Source organism: Jatropha curcas, chromosome 5, assembly GCF_041381405.1.
Source record: "Jatropha curcas cultivar XTBG-Jc1 chromosome 5, XTBG_Jcur_1.0, whole genome shotgun sequence".
Taxonomy (NCBI): domain Eukaryota; kingdom Viridiplantae; phylum Streptophyta; class Magnoliopsida; order Malpighiales; family Euphorbiaceae; genus Jatropha; species Jatropha curcas.
This window is the reverse complement of record NC_143155.1, coordinates 24,507,266-24,525,700: the sequence shown is the minus strand read 5'-3', so window position 1 is coordinate 24,525,700 and position 18,435 is coordinate 24,507,266. Positions and strand designations below refer to the sequence as shown.

General features: G+C 33.9%; 1 protein-coding gene across 3 annotated transcripts; it reads left to right on the top strand.

Moving 5' to 3' along the window:
* The first annotated feature begins 337 nt into the window (after positions 1 to 337).
* Positions 338 to 17,847, top strand: LOC105649863 (Threonyl-tRNA synthetase). Of its 3 annotated transcripts, none has more exons than XR_001047652.4 (21): positions 338 to 601; positions 684 to 921; positions 1,069 to 1,128; positions 4,832 to 4,921; positions 6,164 to 6,238; positions 6,367 to 6,495; positions 6,582 to 6,671; positions 7,987 to 8,075; positions 8,171 to 8,267; positions 8,343 to 8,429; positions 8,851 to 8,935; positions 9,981 to 10,075; positions 10,870 to 10,902; positions 10,999 to 11,085; positions 11,659 to 11,751; positions 12,098 to 12,190; positions 12,282 to 12,503; positions 15,381 to 15,452; positions 16,179 to 16,250; positions 17,190 to 17,335; positions 17,603 to 17,847. XR_001047652.4 is itself a non-coding variant. In XM_012236677.4 (20 exons), exons 1-20 carry the CDS (start codon positions 375 to 377, stop codon positions 17,283 to 17,285), a joined length of 2,130 nt encoding a protein of 709 aa, XP_012092067.1. In that variant the 5' UTR covers positions 338 to 374; the 3' UTR covers positions 17,286 to 17,532. The 3 variants fall into 3 exon arrangements, 1 of the variants encoding a protein (XP_012092067.1); XR_001047651.4 differs by having other exon boundaries at positions 17,590 to 17,847; XM_012236677.4 differs by lacking the exon at positions 17,603 to 17,847 and having other exon boundaries at positions 17,190 to 17,532.
* The last annotated feature ends 588 nt before the right edge of the window (positions 17,848 to 18,435 follow it).

Genomic DNA, 18,435 nt, shown 5'->3' with positions numbered 1-18,435 from the left:
CAGTAAAAAAAATTCTGGTCTAATACATTCAATTGAAAATAAGTTTTTTTTTAATATTTGATTGACAAAAATAAAAAAGGTTGGGTTGAAGCTAAAAAACCTGACAAAGTTCGCACAACAAGTCGATAATTGATCCCCATTTCCAAAAACAACTTAGCAGAGTATCAGTCAGTGCCACGTAAGCAAATTCTTACGTATTGGGCCAAGTTTTGTTTTGGGCTTCTGCCGAAAATAAAAATAGGCTTATGATTGAATCCAACGCTACTTCAGGCTTGAATCCAACGCTACAAACATAGATCCAGTCAACCATAGCAAGACTACAAAAGCCCTAAACCCCTTTCAACGGCTCTCCTTGGCTTCACTCCATTTCTCATATGCTATGTTCTCTGCTCTTCTGTCTCCGCCGTTACTCATCTCCTGTCCTCTTTAAATCTTCTCGCCGACGCTTTATCTCCTCCTTAGCCACTACCATCATGGCGGCTTCGCATCCAAAAGACGAAGCGTATCTCAAAGCCGTAATCGACAAACGCATCAAGCTCTTTGAATCCATTAAGTCTCAGCAACTCGCTAGCCTTCAATCTCTAAACCACGACACTATCAAGTAAAGCCACAAAAACCTAACGCTAACGTGTATGGTAATGCGTCAACCTTTTGTTCTGATTTTGAATTTCTTTGGTTTATAGGATTACATTGCCAGATGGTACGGTGAAGGAAGGGAAGAAATGGTTATCGTCTCCTATGGATATTGCTAAGGAGATTTCTAAGAGTTTGGCGGCTAATGCGTTGATTGCACAAGTTGATGGAACCCTTTGGGACATGAATAGGCCATTAGAGTGCGATTGTGAGCTTAAGCTTTTCACATTTGATAGTGATGAAGGACGCGACACGTTTTGGCACTCTAGTGCTCACATTCTTGGCCAGGTAACGTGCATCTTTAATTTCATTGCTTAGTTTTTCTTTGTAGGCGGCACTAATAAAATAGAATGACAATGGATATAAGTAAAAAAAAAAAAAAAAAAAAAGAAATCCATTTTAATCTTTTCTAAGCATGTGACTAATCATTGGCAGTCACTGGAGGCGACCTATGGTTGCAAGCTTTGCATTGGACCCTGTACCACGAGAGGAGAGGTAAGCTTTTTTTATACCAATTTATTCACACTATCTATACATAAAATTTTTCAGTATATAAGTGTGATTTTTGGTATGAGTATGATTTTGCATTGACTTTTATTGTTGATGTTGTTGTTGTTACATCTTATGACTAGCTTATAAATATAGGATGCCAAAGGGTAATATCTCTCGGAGTATAATTCAAGCTTGCAATACTTACTGATAATTTTAATTGGGGTCAGTGTCTTACACATATTATGATAATATTCTGAAAGTTGATCTACTGAATGATGCTCTTTTGCCATTTCTATGATAGAAATTACACATATTATGATTGCAAGTAAAAAATCCTTTACTTTGTAACTTCCTTTCTCTAGAATCGAGGATTGTCTTCAAGACTATGAAGGATAAGTCCACAAACTTTGTTGCTAAAGAGGGGATTACATTCTTTTATCTTTCAATATCTGAAACACATTGTGTTAAGTACTTGGGTGACTGATGAAAAAGTAATGTCCCATATATTTTCCTTCTGCACATTTCCAAATGCAACTATTTAGAACTTGTTGCTCTTAAGCAGCAAAAGCTTCAACCGTTTGATTACATCTTCTTCAGGTTACATTTAGAGCTGGACTAATGATTGAATTTTCCTCTCTTTTAATAAAAAAATTTTAAAATCCTTTTATTAAGTTCTATCTGTTGACGGGGTTTAAATATCTGCATAGTTTACAACACTATGTTTTTTCTTTGGAAATATTTCAAAATCTTTTTATCAGGAAGCTTATCATTCTTGTCGCAATATCTTGAACCATTTCATTTTCTTGAACTTTCATGTAATTTTGGGTATAAACTCTTTCCAAATAGAATGCCCGCATGCAGAAGTTGTTTAATTTTTTTTTGATTTGTACATATGTAGACTGTAAATGGAATTTTCTCCACCATTTTTTAAAAAATTTTTTAATTCAAAAATTTTAAAATCTTTCTGTTTTCTACAAACTTTTTGTAGGAGATTAACATCTATCAAGGTTAAAGCATTCTATATTGAATGATGCTCTTTTCCCATTTCTATGATAGAAATTAAAAATCCTTTACTTTGTAACTTCCTTTCTCTAGATTCAAGGATTGTCTTCAAGACTATGAAGGATAAGTCGACACATTTTGTTGCTGAGGGGGGATTACATGCTTTTGTCATTCAATATCTGAAACACGTTCTGTTAAGTATTTGGGTGACTGATGAAAAAGTAATGTCTTATATGTTTTCCTTCTGTGCATAGCTTTTCAAATGCAACTGTTTAGAACTTGTTGCTCTTAAGCAACAAAAGCTTCAACGATTTGATTACATTTTCTTCAGCTTACATTTAGAGCTGGACTATTGATTGAATTTTCCTCTCTTTTAATAAAAAAAAAATTTTAAAATCCTTTTATTAAGTTCTATTTGTTGATGGGGTTTAAAAATCTACATAGTTTACTACACTATGTTTTTTCTATGGAAATATTTCAAAATCTTTTTATCAGGAAGCTTATCATTCTTGTTGCAAGATCTTTAACCATTTCGTTTCTTGAGCTTTCATGTAATTTTGTGTATAAACTCTTTCCAAATAGAATGCCCGCATGCAGAAGTTGTTTAAATTTTTTTTGATTTGTACATATGTAGACTGTAAATGGAATTTTCTCCACCATTTTTTAAAAAATTTTTTAATTCAAAAATTTTAAAATCTTTCTGTTTTCTACAAACTTTTTGTAGGAGATTAACATCTATCAAGGTTAAAGCATTCTATACTGAATGATGCTCTTTTCCCATTTCTATGATAGAAATTGAAAAATCCTTTACTTTGTAACTTCTTTTCTCTAAAATCAAGGATTGTCTTCATGATTATGAAGGATAAGTCGACAGACTTTGTTGCTAAGTGGGGGATTACATGCTTTTATCTTTGAATATCTTTTTCTTCAGCTTACATTTAGAGCTGGACTATTGATTGATTTTTCCTCTCTTTTAATATAAAAATTTTAAAAACCTTTTATTAAGTTCTATTTGTTGACGGGGTTTAAATATCTGCATAGTTTATACAACACTATTTTTTTGTATGGAAAGATTTCAAAATCTTTGTATCAGGAAGCTTATCATTCTTGTTGCAAGATCTTGAACCATTTAATTTTCTTGAACTTTCATGTAATTTTGTGTATAAACTCTTTCTAAGTAGAATGCCCACATGGAGAAGGTTTTTAATTTTTTTTGGTTTTGTACATATTTAGACTGTAAATGGAATTTTCTCCACCAATTTTTTTTTTAAAATTTTTTAATTCAAAAATTTTAAACTCCTTTTGTTTTCTACAGAGTTTTTTGAAGGAGGTTAGTATCAATCAAGGTTAAAGCATTTTATATTATTCTTAGTTACAAACTATTGAACTAATGCACTTCATTTTCTTGAACTTACAAGTAATTTTGTATGTCAGCTCTGTCGAAATAAAAAACCCCCATGGTGAAGCTGTTTTCTGAAACTATTATTCTTAGTCCTTTTGTTTTGTATACAAAGTCTGTAATTCTGGGTGTTGACTCTGTCCAAACATTTGGGTGTTGAACTATTTTATTACATTTCTTGAACTTACAAGCAATTTTGGGTGTCAGCTTGTGTTAACCCATTTTTTGGAAAAAGGAAAATAACAGGAGAAGGAGAATAATGAAGGGAAAATAGGAGGTGAAAAGCGTATTTCTTTGTTAGGGAAGGAGAGGAAAACAAAAGAGGAAAGAAAATAAAAAAAGTATTTTCCTTTGGTCCCACCTAATTTGAATCTCTCCTATTATCGAGAAAATGAACAGAGTGGAGGGAAAATGAAGGGATGAATTCCCCTTTTATTTTCCTCCACATTTTCTCACTCTATTTTCCTTCCTTTCTCTTTTTGTTTATAAACAAAGCGTAAATGACCCCATGGAAAAGCTCTTTGCTGTAATTTTTATAGATTTGTATTGTTAATGGAATTTGCCCCACTTTAGAATGTCTGTATTAAGGTTTAAACAAACTTTTGCCTTTTCAAGGAGATTTTACGGTATTCTATATTGTTTTGCAATTTCGACCATTTCATTTCATTTCTTGAAGTCATGTAAATTTGGTTATCAACTCTGTCCAAATTGAAAACACACGTGGAGAGGTTGTTCATTGTAATTTATCTAGATTTTGGCAGTTGATGGAATTTGCGTCACATTTAAAAAAAAAAAAAGAAATCCTAGAATCTTTTGTTAAAATTTTATTTAAACTTTGTCAAGGAGTTTTAATGTCTACCACAGTTACAACATTCTATGTTATTTAGTTCCAAATTTCATGGATGAATATGTGTCACATTTATTAATTGTGTGTTGGACTTCCAAATTTACACGGGGGTGTTATTTTGATGTTATGTAGTATTCCTAGCTTTAGTGGAAGATGTTATTATTAGTGTTTAATAATTTCCTGACGGCTTTTTAGCATTGCATTTTATCTAAGATATGGACTTGGGATAGTGAAATTTGAAGCATGTTATTATTTGCATAAAATTATCAAAAAATATTTCACCATGGTTTTCGTTCTTGAAATTCTCTTTTATGTTCAAATGCATGGGTGCATACAGTTAGATATGAAAGGGTGACCTTATACTTGTGATCTGTGCATAGTTTAAATGTGTGTGTGTGTGTGTGTGTGTGTTTATTTGTTTAGGCTCTGCCTTGTAAAATGTGAAATGAATCTTGCAGGGATTCTATTATGATGCATTCTATGGTGAATTGGGTCTGAATGATGAACATTTTAAACAAATTGAAGCTGGGGCACTGAAAGCAGTTGCGGTATTGTTTCATTATCTTCTGTTAGAATTCTATATATTTCTAGAGATTTATGATGGTTCTGGTTTGCTGTTATTATGCGCATAAAGGTTCAGAGTAAGTTTTGAATTCTGTTCTTGTTGGTATTGATTAAGTTTTCTTGTTTAGTTGTTTTTTATAACCATGTAACTGTCTTGCTACATATGAAAAACAGCTTCAAAGGGTAAATAACTTAAAACATCTAGATAGTGGTAATGTATGGATAGGGTTACATGTGGAACCAGTATGTCAGTGACTTTAATGATATGTTCTCAAGGGATAAACAACAATAGTTGCTACTGAAGTACTCTTATAAGTAATATGATAACTCATTATGGCCATGCAAAGACATGGGCAATTGAATAGATGCTTTCTCTCTTTTCTCTCATTGCTTATGTGGGTTGGGCAAAACCAAAAAACCAAACCAAACCAAAATAGTTGGATAACTTGATTTACTGGTTTGGTCTTTGTTCTTTTTGTACCATAAAACAGATGGTTAACTGAATCGAGCAAAAGTGCAAATGATTATATATCTTTACAATTTATTTGCTGTAAATTTTCTTTATAAAAAGAAATATTCTTCTTACACTTTCAGTTTTCAACTGTAAATTCTTATGAACTAATAGTTCTGCAAGCTGATGAGCTGAACCAGTCCAAAACTGATTGATGCGTTGACAGTGCATGTGGTTTGGTTGAAAAGAATCCTTCATGACCATGCACAGTTGTCTATGTGTGCACACACAATCTGTTCGATTGGCAACCTCCATGTGAATAGAGGTTGTTAAGGGAAGTAGGGATGTAACCATTCAGTCCCTATAGCTTTTCTGTTGCATATTAATAATATTATATAAAAACTGACCATAATCCTTTGAATGGACGGTGGACAGTGTTTTTCCCAGAGCAAAAAACTCGTCATGTTTGTGGTGTGGTTTCACTGGACCATTTCGGCTTGTCTAGAGACCTCCTCGATTTCCTTTCACAGTCTCACACTCAAACACTCTCTCTCTTGTATGTGAATCCAAAGGGAGGAGAGAGAGAGGTGTGGGCTTCTGTATTTGGGTGGGGTGTATCAGATCTCTTACCAGAGTTTCTGGAAATTGCTCTGTTGGCAAGTTATTTTAAATTGAAAAGACAGGCAACCTGCTTTTCTAATGCAAAGATACAGTAACCATTACTTCAGTTTTCACATTCAGTAATGAGAGCAATTTAATATTCTTGCAATTTCAGGAGAAGCAACCTTTTGAGCGCATCGAAGTGTCAAGGGAACAAGCATTAGAGATCTTTTCAGAAAATAATTTTAAGGCAAGTTTAACATGGTAATTTATATGAATGAACCAAATATTGCTTAGTTTTCGTTCTTTTCTTATTTTTATCTTTTCCGCCTTTTTCCCCTCACCTTATATATGCATGTATGCACATGTTATTATCAGGTTGAAATCATCAATGATCTTCCTGCAGACAAAACTATAACTGTATACAGATGTGGCCCATTGGTAGATTTATGTCGAGGTCCCCATATACCAAATACATCCTTTGTGAAAGCATTTGCGTGTTTGAAGGTGACATTTTAAATTGCTTGCTTTTTATCTACATTTTGTATGTCTTCAATTCATTAACCAGTTTACTTGCGGATTTTCCATTCCAGGCTTCATCAGCTTATTGGAGGGGTAACAAAGATCGAGAAAGCTTACAGAGAGTTTATGGGATATCCTATCCGGACCAAAAACGTTTGAAGGTGAATTTTCAATTTTTGGCATTTCGAAAATTGTATTTGCTGTGAGCTTATTTGCTTTAACCATATTATTTTCTGCTCCTCTGCTGTTGAAACGTTTTTAAATGCAGTTCAGGACTGATCAACGGCTTAAATGTTTTTATAAGTTTTTACATGGTAACAGTCTAGGCTTTTCCATTTTGTTGTGAAGGTGGCCTGTAACTTGTTCAAGTTCTCTATATGTTCAAGATATTGTATATCAGGATACAACAATTGCTTTGTGTACTTTTAGATGGTTATTTTGAGATGATCAATTTCAGGTTAGGTGTTCTTATTGGCTGAGTCTAGGCTTTCTCATTTTATTGTTAAGGTGGCCTGTAACTTGTTGAAGTTCTCTATATGTTCAAGATATATATTTGGATGCAACAATTACTCTGTTTTCTACATGGTTCTTTTGAGATTATCAATTTCAGGTTAGGTGTTCTTGTTAGCCGAGTTTTTCTGTTATGAAAATCTATTGAATACAGCAATATGCAAGTGCAATGTTTTAACCTTATACTAGAGAGGTCAGGAATAGGGGGTGTAAACGAGCTGAGCCAAGCTCGAACTTGCTAGGCTCGAAACTCGACGAGCCTGATAATTTTAGGCTCAAGTTTGACTTGAGGCTCGAGTTCAACTAGAAAAATTTTGAGCTTGAGCTGGAGTCGAGGCTCGAGTAAGCCTAAAATAAATGTTATATATATGTATATATAGATGCTTGATGAGGCTCTACGAGCTGAACATCATTAGGCTTGAGCTCCATTCAAACCGAGCTTAAACAGCTTGCTAGCCTGCTCAGCTCATTTACACCCCCTAGTCAGAGTTGGTATATCTTATTACAGAAGCAGATGTTTGCTGCTATATTACTAGTGAATGTGTCTCCATACGAGTGCTAAGATAATCAGCCACACCATTCTATAGAATACTCTGCTGTAAAGTAAAAAATTACCTGAAATTGCACATAATGTATTTTTGAATCAGCGCCTGATTGTAAACAATAAAAAGTCCTTCAATGAAGCTAAGAATGACTTCAGCACTGAACTGCTAATTTTAAAGCCGTTGATCAGCCTTTTCAAGATAATTCAGATATAAATGCACTTATTTCTAGTGAGTAGGTCATGTATGTTTTGCTGAGTATTGCAAACAGTGGCAACATGACGTGAAGAGACTCAAAAGAAAGTATTCAAAATATGGAAGAACTTGGAGACAGAAATACATGTTCGTATGATCTGAGAGAAGCACCACCATGTACATTGGTTATGAAGGGAGTTTTTTTTTCTAACATTTCTTTCTTGTCCAGGAGTATATCCAACAGTTGGAAGAAGCAAAGAAGTATGACCACAGATTGTTGGGCACAAAGCAGGAGCTTTTCTTTTGTCACCCATTGAGGTACTGATACTAATTCATGTATTTTTCTGGGTGCATAAATTAAATCCGATATTATTGTCGTTAGTATTACTTTTTTGCATATCTTATGGTTTCAGTCCTGGAAGTTGGTTTTTCCTTCCTTATGGAACTCGAATTTATAACAAACTAGTGGAATTTATTCGAGCTCAATACAGAGATAGAGGCTATGAAGAGGTTAGGAGTCAATGTTATTTGCTAAATACTAATGTATTATCCTTCTAATAGTGGTTAATGTGATGGACTTTGCAGGTCAAGTCTCCAAATATTTACAACATGAAACTTTGGGAGACTTCTGGCCATGCTGCAAATTATAAGGAAAATATGTTTTTGCTCGAGGTGAGGGGTTCTTTGAATATCATCATTGTTTCATTGAATATATATTCACGACAGTTTTTGATGAGCTATTAATGCTAATTACTCGCAAGCTGTAGTTGGAGGGTATAGATTCTGCAAGAGGAAGGAGTGCATATCTTTGGAATTAGAGATAGGGCTGCTTCATAGATTTGTGAATCTTCAACTCAAAATTAAGTAAAATGGGCTAGGGTGAGTTTGATGAAAAGTTTGGGCTGTATTGGACCAGTACATGGGTTCTTGGTTTGTTTGTGTGTAAATATGAACTATGAAAAAAAAAGTTGAAAAAAAAGAAAGAAGAGAATGAAGAATTGGGATACTTTATATTATAGTTCAAAGGACTATGCTCGCTATCTCTCCTGGAAAAGCAAAAAGGCTTCTGATGTTCTTTTTTTCGTTCATGCAGATTGAAAAGCAGGAGTTTGGCCTGAAACCAATGAATTGCCCAGGGCACTGTTTAATTTTTCAACATAGAGTCCGCTCATATAGAGGTAAGTTCATTCCATTGGAATTTAACTCTAGTGTCTCTTTTAGCTAGCAGAACACTCCTTTTGCTGATATTGAACTTAATTAATGAAAACTGTGTGAACAAAGTTTCATAGTCTGCTTTGGTTTACCTTGGGAGAATGTTGAAAAATTATTTTTTCAAGTTTTCCAGCTATTCTAATTTGAGAGCATCTTTTTTGTGGGGCAATGCTGTTAAATAGCCTGTTTAAGCTTTGTTGAATTTAACTTTTGTGAACAAGCAAAACTTTGTTGTATGGGTCTGTTCTACATTTTTCAGGGCATTTATGATTTGAATCTCCCTTTTCCCTTTTTGAGTTGGGCGCAAATCATTTAGCTTTGCTGGCATAGTCCTTGGTTTGTTTCCTATTATAAAAACATTGGGCTGATCCCATTTGCCCCCTAATTTTGTGTTCTTGGCATGCCTTCTTCCTTCTCCTCCCCTTCTGTGCAAGCATTTTTGCTTTTGTTGCATTCTTGTTAGTATACTCCTGAAGAAACTTCCCTAATCATTTTTTGCTTTAAACTCCTGAAGAAGTTTAAAAGTTCTTAGGATGCATGACCTTTCAATTAATTGCTTTGTTAATCTTTTTAAGTATCAAACTGATATGTATTTGTTGCCTTCTTCAACGAAAAATTTGTACCTGGTAGATTATTTGTTTCATTAATCCTTGAGCTAATTAATTGATGATGCTAGTTCTTTTGATGTGCTGGTCGTGTAAATGAAACTGAAGCTGGAGTTTGGTTAACTTGTTAGAGCTGCCTTTCTTTCGTTTGTCTTTTATATTTTTGCTTTTTGTTATTTATAGACCTACTAAATACAGGCTAAGAAGCAAGTAATTTGATTATAGCTTTGCTGGTTGTTCTGAGGGAGAATTGAATTTTTCCATGCAATTTCCAATGAAAAATCTGGTGATGCTGAACATAGGAGTTTTCAACTTTACCTTGTCAAATTTTACATGCTACTTTAATTGTTGAGCTCATATATTGTTGTCTTGCATCATAATTCTGATTGCTTGGAGTGGTTTTTAGAACTTCCTCTTCGGCTGGCTGATTTCGGGGCCTTGCATCGCAATGAGGCCAGTGGAGCACTTACTGGATTAACACGCGTTCGGAGATTTCAGCAGGTATCCCCCAGCGTTCAGTTCAGTTGAATTATATTAGCCGATTCATGTGCAGAAACCATATTACTTGCTAGTATTCAATTCATCTGAATTAAAAAATAAATCTATTTAAAAGAATAGAAATCATATAAAAAAGTAGTGTTATTTTGCAAGAATGCAATTTGTTTAGTTTGTTAATGGTAGGGCCCACTAACCTTTCATATAAATAAGGATTGTTGTAGAGTATCAAATGCATTAAATTCACTTTTAAATTAGTCCATACGCCCGAATTCAATTTAATTATATTACTTTAATAGTTATTCCAAATGCATGAATTCTATCATGAAATCAATTGAATTGAGTTTTATTAATTATAAACAAATGAATTCTGTTAATATAAAATAAGTAAGTTAAATCTAATTATACCTATTGTTTATTCTAAGCTGGTCTTTAAGCGGAAAAGCAAATGAAGAAGTGTCCAGTTCAAACCTGGATTTTAGTGTCTTCTCTGTTTTTTTTTTTTGTTAAAGATTAGCTGTTGATTTTAGTTTGCCGTACAACATGCTAGTTTGAAGTATACTGAACTTCATTAATTTGTGGGCTTGGATGTCTGCTGAATTCAAGGTTTTATCTATATTGATGTGTGTACATTTTACTGATTTGATTAGACTTCCCATGTTAGGAGATTTATTTGTCGTGCATGACTCCGCAAATGGCAGTTAACTTTTATATGTTCAGTTGCTTGATTACTTTTACTCGGTTGTCGTAGTCAATCATTTCTCTATTTTTCTAATTAATTTGTTACATGTTTTATTCAGGATGATGCTCATATATTCTGCAGGGAATCACAGGTGATTCAAATTAAATTAATGCTTGACAAAATCATTACATGTCCTTTTGTTGCATTAACTGGTTGTGATGTATTCCTTCTTTTTTTTTCCCCCCAGATAAAAGCTGAAGTGATGGGCGTCTTAGAATTCATTGATTATGCCTATAAAGTATTTGGTTTTACTTATGATCTGAAGCTATCTACGGTATGATGGTTGACAAATTCAGTGAATAAACTTGTAATTTTATGTGCTTAGTGAAGTTACAGGACAATTTTATAGATTTGGCAAAATACTGAATTTTAGTGAAACAATGTGGATAGTTGTAATAGTGGACTCAAATCATTGAGTATTGATGAAATTATTCTTCTAGGGAAAAAATCCTGGGCAAACTCGGTGGTCAATTTTTAAGTGAACCAAGCAAGTGTAATTTGCATGAACCCTTTTTCTAATGAAGTACGTAGCTAACTATGTTAGCTTTATAGAGATTTTTTTCTCTCTCAGGAATCAGGTCTCCATGAGGGCCAACATTTGAACTTGTTGTAAGCCAATGCTATTGATTGGATTTTTATTATTTTCAACAATATTACTTGTTATCATTCCCATCTCTTGTATCTTCTCCTTGCAAAGTGTTTTGCATTTGGGTCTGTAAATGTATGCGCAAAATCCTTGAGGAAAGGATTTTTTGTTTCTTCTTTTTATTTTTTATTTTTTATTTTTTATTTTTTTGGTGTGGAAATGACACAAGGATTTGTTTTTTTTCATCTGATCTGTATTTAGAGGCCAGAGAAATATCTAGGAAAGTTGGAAACATGGGAGAAAGCTGAGGATGCTCTTAAACTAGCATTGGATGAGTTTGGGAAACCTTGGCAGGTATTACTGTTAACTATTCCTATTTACTTCTTTTCGCTATACTTTTGAAGTGGTGACTAAAATTTACTTGGTTGACGTCTTGCTTTAAGCAAAGGGGTCTATAAAGACTTTTACTTAAGGCTATGCTTCAGCTTGTAGAGCCTCAAAATCTCTTGCATATTGTAGCCAATTTTTGGTCTGATAAATAGGGGAGGGTTATGTTCTGAGGAGCTATCCGGCTAATTATTAGATAGTCTATCAGATGTGGCAGTACAATTAGAGAGTTATTTGGTTTCCCTATTGTATGAAAACCCTTTTTTTGCTGGCTTTGGCTCCAGTTGCTTACGTTTTGGGTTATGTGGTACAGATTAATGAAGGTGATGGAGCTTTTTATGGACCTAAGATAGATATTAGTGTTTCTGATGCTCTGAACAGGAAATTTCAGTGTGCCACGTTGCAGGTTGAGATTGTTGGATTTTAATTTTGTTCTTGTCTTTCCAGTTATTCTTTGCCACGGTATCAGAATTTCACTTAAAAGACTCTGGTTGCAGCTTGACTTCCAGCTTCCGGATCGTTTTGAGTTAGAGTACTCAGCAGAAGATGAAGCCAAGAGGGAAAGACCCGTTATGATACACAGAGCCATCCTAGGGTCTGTGGAGCGAATGTTTGCCATTCTATTGGAACATTACAAGGGGAAATGGCCTTTCTGGCTTAGTCCTCGTCAAGCAATTGTCTGCCCTGTCTCTGAGAAATCCCAGCCATATGCAGAGCAGGTTAGTTTTGTGCTTTTGATTTGGATGGACTTTATAATGTTTCATATCACACATTCAACCTTTAGGCATTCTGTAATTCACTGCCACATGCAATTGTATTTCTTCATGCATGCGACCTTTCATTTTTGGTTTTGTATTGTAGTGATTATTTCATAGAGGTAATCAACATATTGTCTAAAGCCTACTGCTTTTGCATGCTTGTTTACTTGCTGCTTGCACTTGTTTATAATGTTGTTCAGAAACTTATTGCCTAACTGATTCAGATAAATGAAACCTGGAATTTTCAGGTTTGTCAACCAAGTTTGTGTGTCAAGTTATTTTCCCAACTAATTTTAAGAAAGATTGGGTCAGTTTTGGGTGATCCTGAATTTAAACTGGACAGATACAATATCCAGGTTTGTCATTGTTGAAAAGCAACCTGGGTTTTCACAATCCAAATCCTGTGAATGCTTCCCAGTTTTCATTGAATAAGCCATAATATTGCCCCATGAACCCTTGCAGATTGGAACTGTTGTGGTTTCACATTGCTGTGCCATACTAATGCATTTCATGGAAGTTGGTTAGAATGGGGAATGAAATGTGCCTGAGTTTAACCTTGTTTGGCAGTTTATTTATTGTGTGATAAAACCTTTGCACCCAATGACCCACATATTGGGTTTGAAGGGAGTAATTTGAAGTTTTTTACCGGTTTGTCTACTAGTTGAGAGCTGTGTTGTTTTCTGGAAAACTTGGAAAAGGAGTTGATGGTTCAAATTTGGAGCTCTTCAAATAGGAAATCGGAAATGAGTACTCTTGGGAAATGATTTAACTTCTTTAAAAACGCTGTAACTGACTCCTGGAGGACATGTTTAACTTGTTTCTCATTGCTTACACTTAACGCAAAAGCCTTATTTGGAAAAATATGGAGGATTACATTTTCTAGCTCATTGCAATACTTTATCCTGGGTTCAAGCCCTAAGGGCAGTGTTCCTTCTTGTTTTTTCTTGTATACTCATTCTTTAGCTCTCATGGCTGAAAATATGGGTAGAAAGACAATAACAAAAGGAGAATAAAGAAGGAAATAAAATAACAAGATGAATAAAAGGAAGGGTTGGTGTTTCCCTTGTTTGGGAAAAGAGTAAAATAAGGAAGGATTGCTGTTTCCTCCCATCCTTCTGTCTCCTTGGAGACTAGGCATGGCCACCTAGTTGGTCCCCTGGTTGGTCCCAGTTTCAAACATTAGAATTGGAACTGGACGGTAGGCCATTTCAACCAAAGGTAAAAAAAAAGGAAACCCTGCTGGAACCAGGATTGGCACTGACTGGGCCATTTTCCCCGCAACTGCCAGTTCCAGCCCATTGCATGCATACTTGAGACAAAATAATGAATGAACGAACTATTCATGTATTTCCTTCCTTGCGCTCCTATCCAAACAAAGAAAGGAAAGTAACAGTGCATTTTAAAATTTTCCTGCCTCCATTATTTTCCCTCCCTATTCCAACCCTTTCCCTCTTATTATCAAAACATTGTGCAAGTGCCGATTCTTATGTATTTATCCCTAAGTTTATTTCCTTTTTATTGATTCATTTTCTAAGAACATCACTTTTTAAATAGTTCTTATACAGTTTTAGTTCTCTAACTATATTTCTAGATTCTTTTCCTTTTTGTTTTTAATTTATTCATTTTGATTTCATTATTTTGAATATTCCTTGTAAAATTTTAGTTCACTAAATATGCTCCTACATTTCAGTTCCAAAAACAATATATATATATATTCTATGTTTGTTTCCTTTTTGTTCTTAATATAGTCATTCTTTAAAAATTTTAATTCTCCAAGTGTAAAAAACAAATTTAGTAAAAACCATGTTTTCTTAGTTTGCTCAATTGGAAGATGAATAAATGAGTTTCTGTTTAATGGTAGTCTAGCGCTTTGAACAGTAAAATAGATGGGTTTAGGGCTTTAGGCTTCTTGGCCCTAATGTTACATTGGTATCAGATATGGGGTTAAAATCCTATACAACTCAAGCAAGCAATAATTGCTGGAGTTCTATTGACTGATAAAGATTTTAAATCATTACAAGCATATATGCACTCACAGTCATCCTAAACTTTGAAATTGTTGGACTTCTAGAATTATTACTAAATTCTAATAATTTAAGGAATTTGACTCGTATAGAATGCTGGAAAGATTAATTTTAATGACTTGAAATAAGACTCAAAATATGAACAAAAACATAGATAAGCCCCAAAAGACTGTCTAATCCTGCCCGCCTTTTCTGGAAAAGATAGAAAATCCACAAACACTTCTCTTAAAAGTAAAAGATAATTTCATAGTACTTAATGGCAACGAATTGACTTGAACAAACAAAGATTAAAACCCTAAAGACTAGAAAGTATGCTGTGAAATACCTAGCAAGGTCTGTAAAAATCAAGACCATAATTGCAAGTCTTTAAATTGATTTAAACTTGAAATTTCTTGTCTGTTCTCTTGGGTTCCATCTCCCAACACAAACCTAACCAACAGAAGTATCGATGTTTTACGTTCACCATGTTGTTGGCTGGCCTGTTGATCTTCATCTGAAGATGATCAGGTGTGAAAATTTTGAGCAAAATCAATCCTAACAGCTCTTGTTCTGCCATATGCATTTCTGTGGCTTGAATATCATTTTCTTGTTTAATTCATTACTGTTGATAAGAGAAATACTTCTAAGGTTAAAATCTAACTTTGTTGTGGCAGTAAATATAGTGTGGAAAGTTAAGTTTTAATTATGTCATGCTTGAGGATGGTAACATGGGAAGCTGGGAAATTATCCATAAAATTGGAATGATAGTTCAATATATTTTAATTTCATCAAATGGGAAATCAAATTGATGTGTTTTGTTGTGATGTTCTCACAGGTGCAGGCTCAGATACATAAAGCTGGTTATCATGTTGATGTTGACACAACTGACAGAAAGATTCAGAAAAAGGTACCGGCTGTTATCCTCAATACCATTAATATCTTGCAGGATGGTCTTTGTGTTTTATATCTTCAATTTTTTTTTTAATCCATTCAAAAGTTGATTCTCTAATGTCATTAAAAGACTACTGACGACTGTAGTTCATTATGGTGAAACCTAGCAAGTGTTTCATGAGGAATGCTGAAACCTACTTCAGGGTGATGTTGTGACAATATGATTTTGTTCCACTCTTAGAAAGAAACAGGGATTGCGACAACATTAATATAGGAGGGAGGTCCTTGAAAGAACAGTGGGTACTGGTTATACAGCTTTGTGTTTAAAGTGGCACTCGATGACAGATAACCTAATGAGCACTCTTTGTAATTGATCATGGTGCGTTCTTTAACAGAACAACTGAGGTTCTGGATGATTTTTTGGTTCGGATTTGCCTGAGCCAAATGCATTTTGACGGTTTCAAATCTTATGAAATCCTCAAAAATTACGAACTTGATTTACTCGTTTCCGCTTTTATCCATCCCACAATAATTTTCTATCAATGTTTAATATCCTCCTGTGGTTGGAATATAGTATTTGTTTGCGTCAAAATTTAGCTACATAAGATTTGTGTTTATAGCTTTTACTATGTAAACAAGCAATTGAGTCCATTAGTTGCTATATGGAATGTTGACATGACAAACAACTTGGGATGGTGTGAGTATGAAGTAATTTGTTCACTGATAAGTGTGGGTCATATAGGTGCGGGAAGCTCAGTTGGCACAGTACAACTTTATATTGGTCGTGGGTGAAGAGGAAGCCAAAACTGGACAGGTACTTTTCAATGCTCAAGTAAATTGAGTTCCATTCTAGGATAAACAATTTGACAAGGGCAGGACATTAAATCATTGATTTTACAAATAGCATAAAGTCAAAGCACCTAAGATATATTTAATAGCATTGTATGTATAAACAACAACTAAATTTGAATCCGAAATTAGTTGTGACGTATCAAAATTAAACATATTCTAGAATTTTAATTCTGATGAATATAGTTTATATTCTTGAGATAAGCTTCATATTCCAATATGAACTCTTATTAATTATTTAATACTTAATTAATAATATTGATTAAAAATCTGTCACTCATTTCATATATTATTTCATATATACTAATTTCTTTGATTTGCTTTTTGAGAATATGCTGAAGATTGATTTTTAGTTGCAGTACTATGTGAGAACTTCCTAATGGTTGTTCATTTGTTTACGTGGAGGGTGACTTCTCTATACTAGACTAGATGACAGAGCTTTCCAGATCACATAGGACTTGGATGAGGCTCCAAAATAATGACTCAAAAGACATTTATGCGTTCGTCCTATAAGAAAAATGGGTCTATTTTTTTGTTAGATTGAGGTTAGGTTGTGAATTCTTAGAGTTTAACCTTAGCTGATGTGGATGGGTTATATATGGTATGTTCAATATGCCAAGTAGATATGAAATAAGGGTAAAGATGACAGGCAGACCTGTTTGTAGGCAAATTAAAAGATCGCCTTCCTTTTTCTAATTCTTTGTAATGTTCTTGTGCATGCATCATGTGAGAAATATTAATTCTAAAATTTGAAAATGGCAACTTTTCTGGCTAGGAGTTGGAACGAAAAATATTGGAAAACTAGGAGATGATGGCTGTAGTAGTTTTGTTTCAGATTAATATAATAAATTATGATGAATATCCTAATGTACAATTTAATGTTGGTTTCCATTGGTTATCCCAGGTGAGTGTACGAGTGAGAGACAAGGGTGATCACTCAGTAATGAGCATGGAGAGCCTACTGAAACACTTCGAAGATGAGGTGGCTGCATTTCATTAGATGGGAAAACATTGAAGTGACTGTGTTGTGATATTTCAGTTGATGAAAAGGTAGAGCAAACAGTTTATCCATTTATTTCATTTGATGAAAAGATAGAGCAAACAGTTTATTGTTTACCAGTCTGGCTATAATTTTCCAATTGAGAGCCTAAAAAAAAAAAAGGAAACTATCATTGTGTTTTACCATTCTACAATCAGAGATTGTATTACTTGGTAATACTTAATGTGAGATGACTCCACTTTGCCAATTTTATCTGCACTTGTGTTCCTACGTCATGTGGTTGTTTCTATGTAATTTGCTCCAGGTTTGTTTTTCAGAAATTCGGACATTTTGAACTTGGACCTACAAGCAGCGAATTCGAAGAAAATAAAAATGAAAGCCAATGATATCCTGAAATGACGAGGATTAGTCAATGTCGAGAAAACTGTCATCCTGATTTCAAACCTAGGCATCAGAATGTATATACAAATTTGATCTTGCTATTCACATATCGATGGTTTCGTTGGATAAGTAATTTATATTTGATAAATTAAATTTGCAATCTCTCTTTTCATATGTTTAATCCTATAAGCCTATTCTATTTAACAATTTTCAATTTTATAGTTAAAATATGATTAATAAGAGGTAAAAAAAAAAAAATTTGGTGAAAATAATGCACAATAGAAATTATAAAATCTATTAATTCTCCTTTGTTAGGTTAATGTTCTCATTGTAAATATTTCACAAAATTTAATATATTTATTATAATCAAGAATAAATCTTTTAATTTATATAAAATTTATTTATTATTTTATTTGAGAAAATACTATTCGCCATTACAGTAGATAATTTAACAAAAATTCAACGAAAGCAGGAACTGTCTATAGAATCTATACCTTTGATTGTGCAAGGGATCCAAACATACTTGGTCTCCTTTCTAACACAGGGAAAGGAAAACCAAAAATCAGCTGAGTTTCGAAAATCAATTCTGCCAGAAACGTTTCTGGCTACGTAGCGGCAGCTTTATACTAATTGCTGGTTCCCTAATTAACGAGAGAGTCGCTAGCGGGTTCCTTTCAATTTAATTATATTTATATTTATATTTATAATAAATGAAAATCAGGTTAAACTCCAACGCGACCTGTATCTGTCGGGATTAAATGATCCAACA

What these genes read in the sequence shown, in the direction of transcription:
- LOC105649863 (XM_012236677.4), top strand. Translation starts at nt 375, where the DNA reads ATGCTATGTTCTCTGCTCTTCTGTCTCCGCCGTTACTCATCTCCTGTC. An exon ending in CCTGTACCACGAGAGGAGAG is followed by an intron (nt 1,129 to 4,831) that starts GTAAGCTTTTTT and finishes TGAATCTTGCAG; the next exon opens with GGATTCTATTATGATGCATT. An exon ending in AGGAAGCCAAAACTGGACAG is followed by an intron (nt 16,251 to 17,189) that starts GTACTTTTCAAT and finishes TGGTTATCCCAG; the next exon opens with GTGAGTGTACGAGTGAGAGA.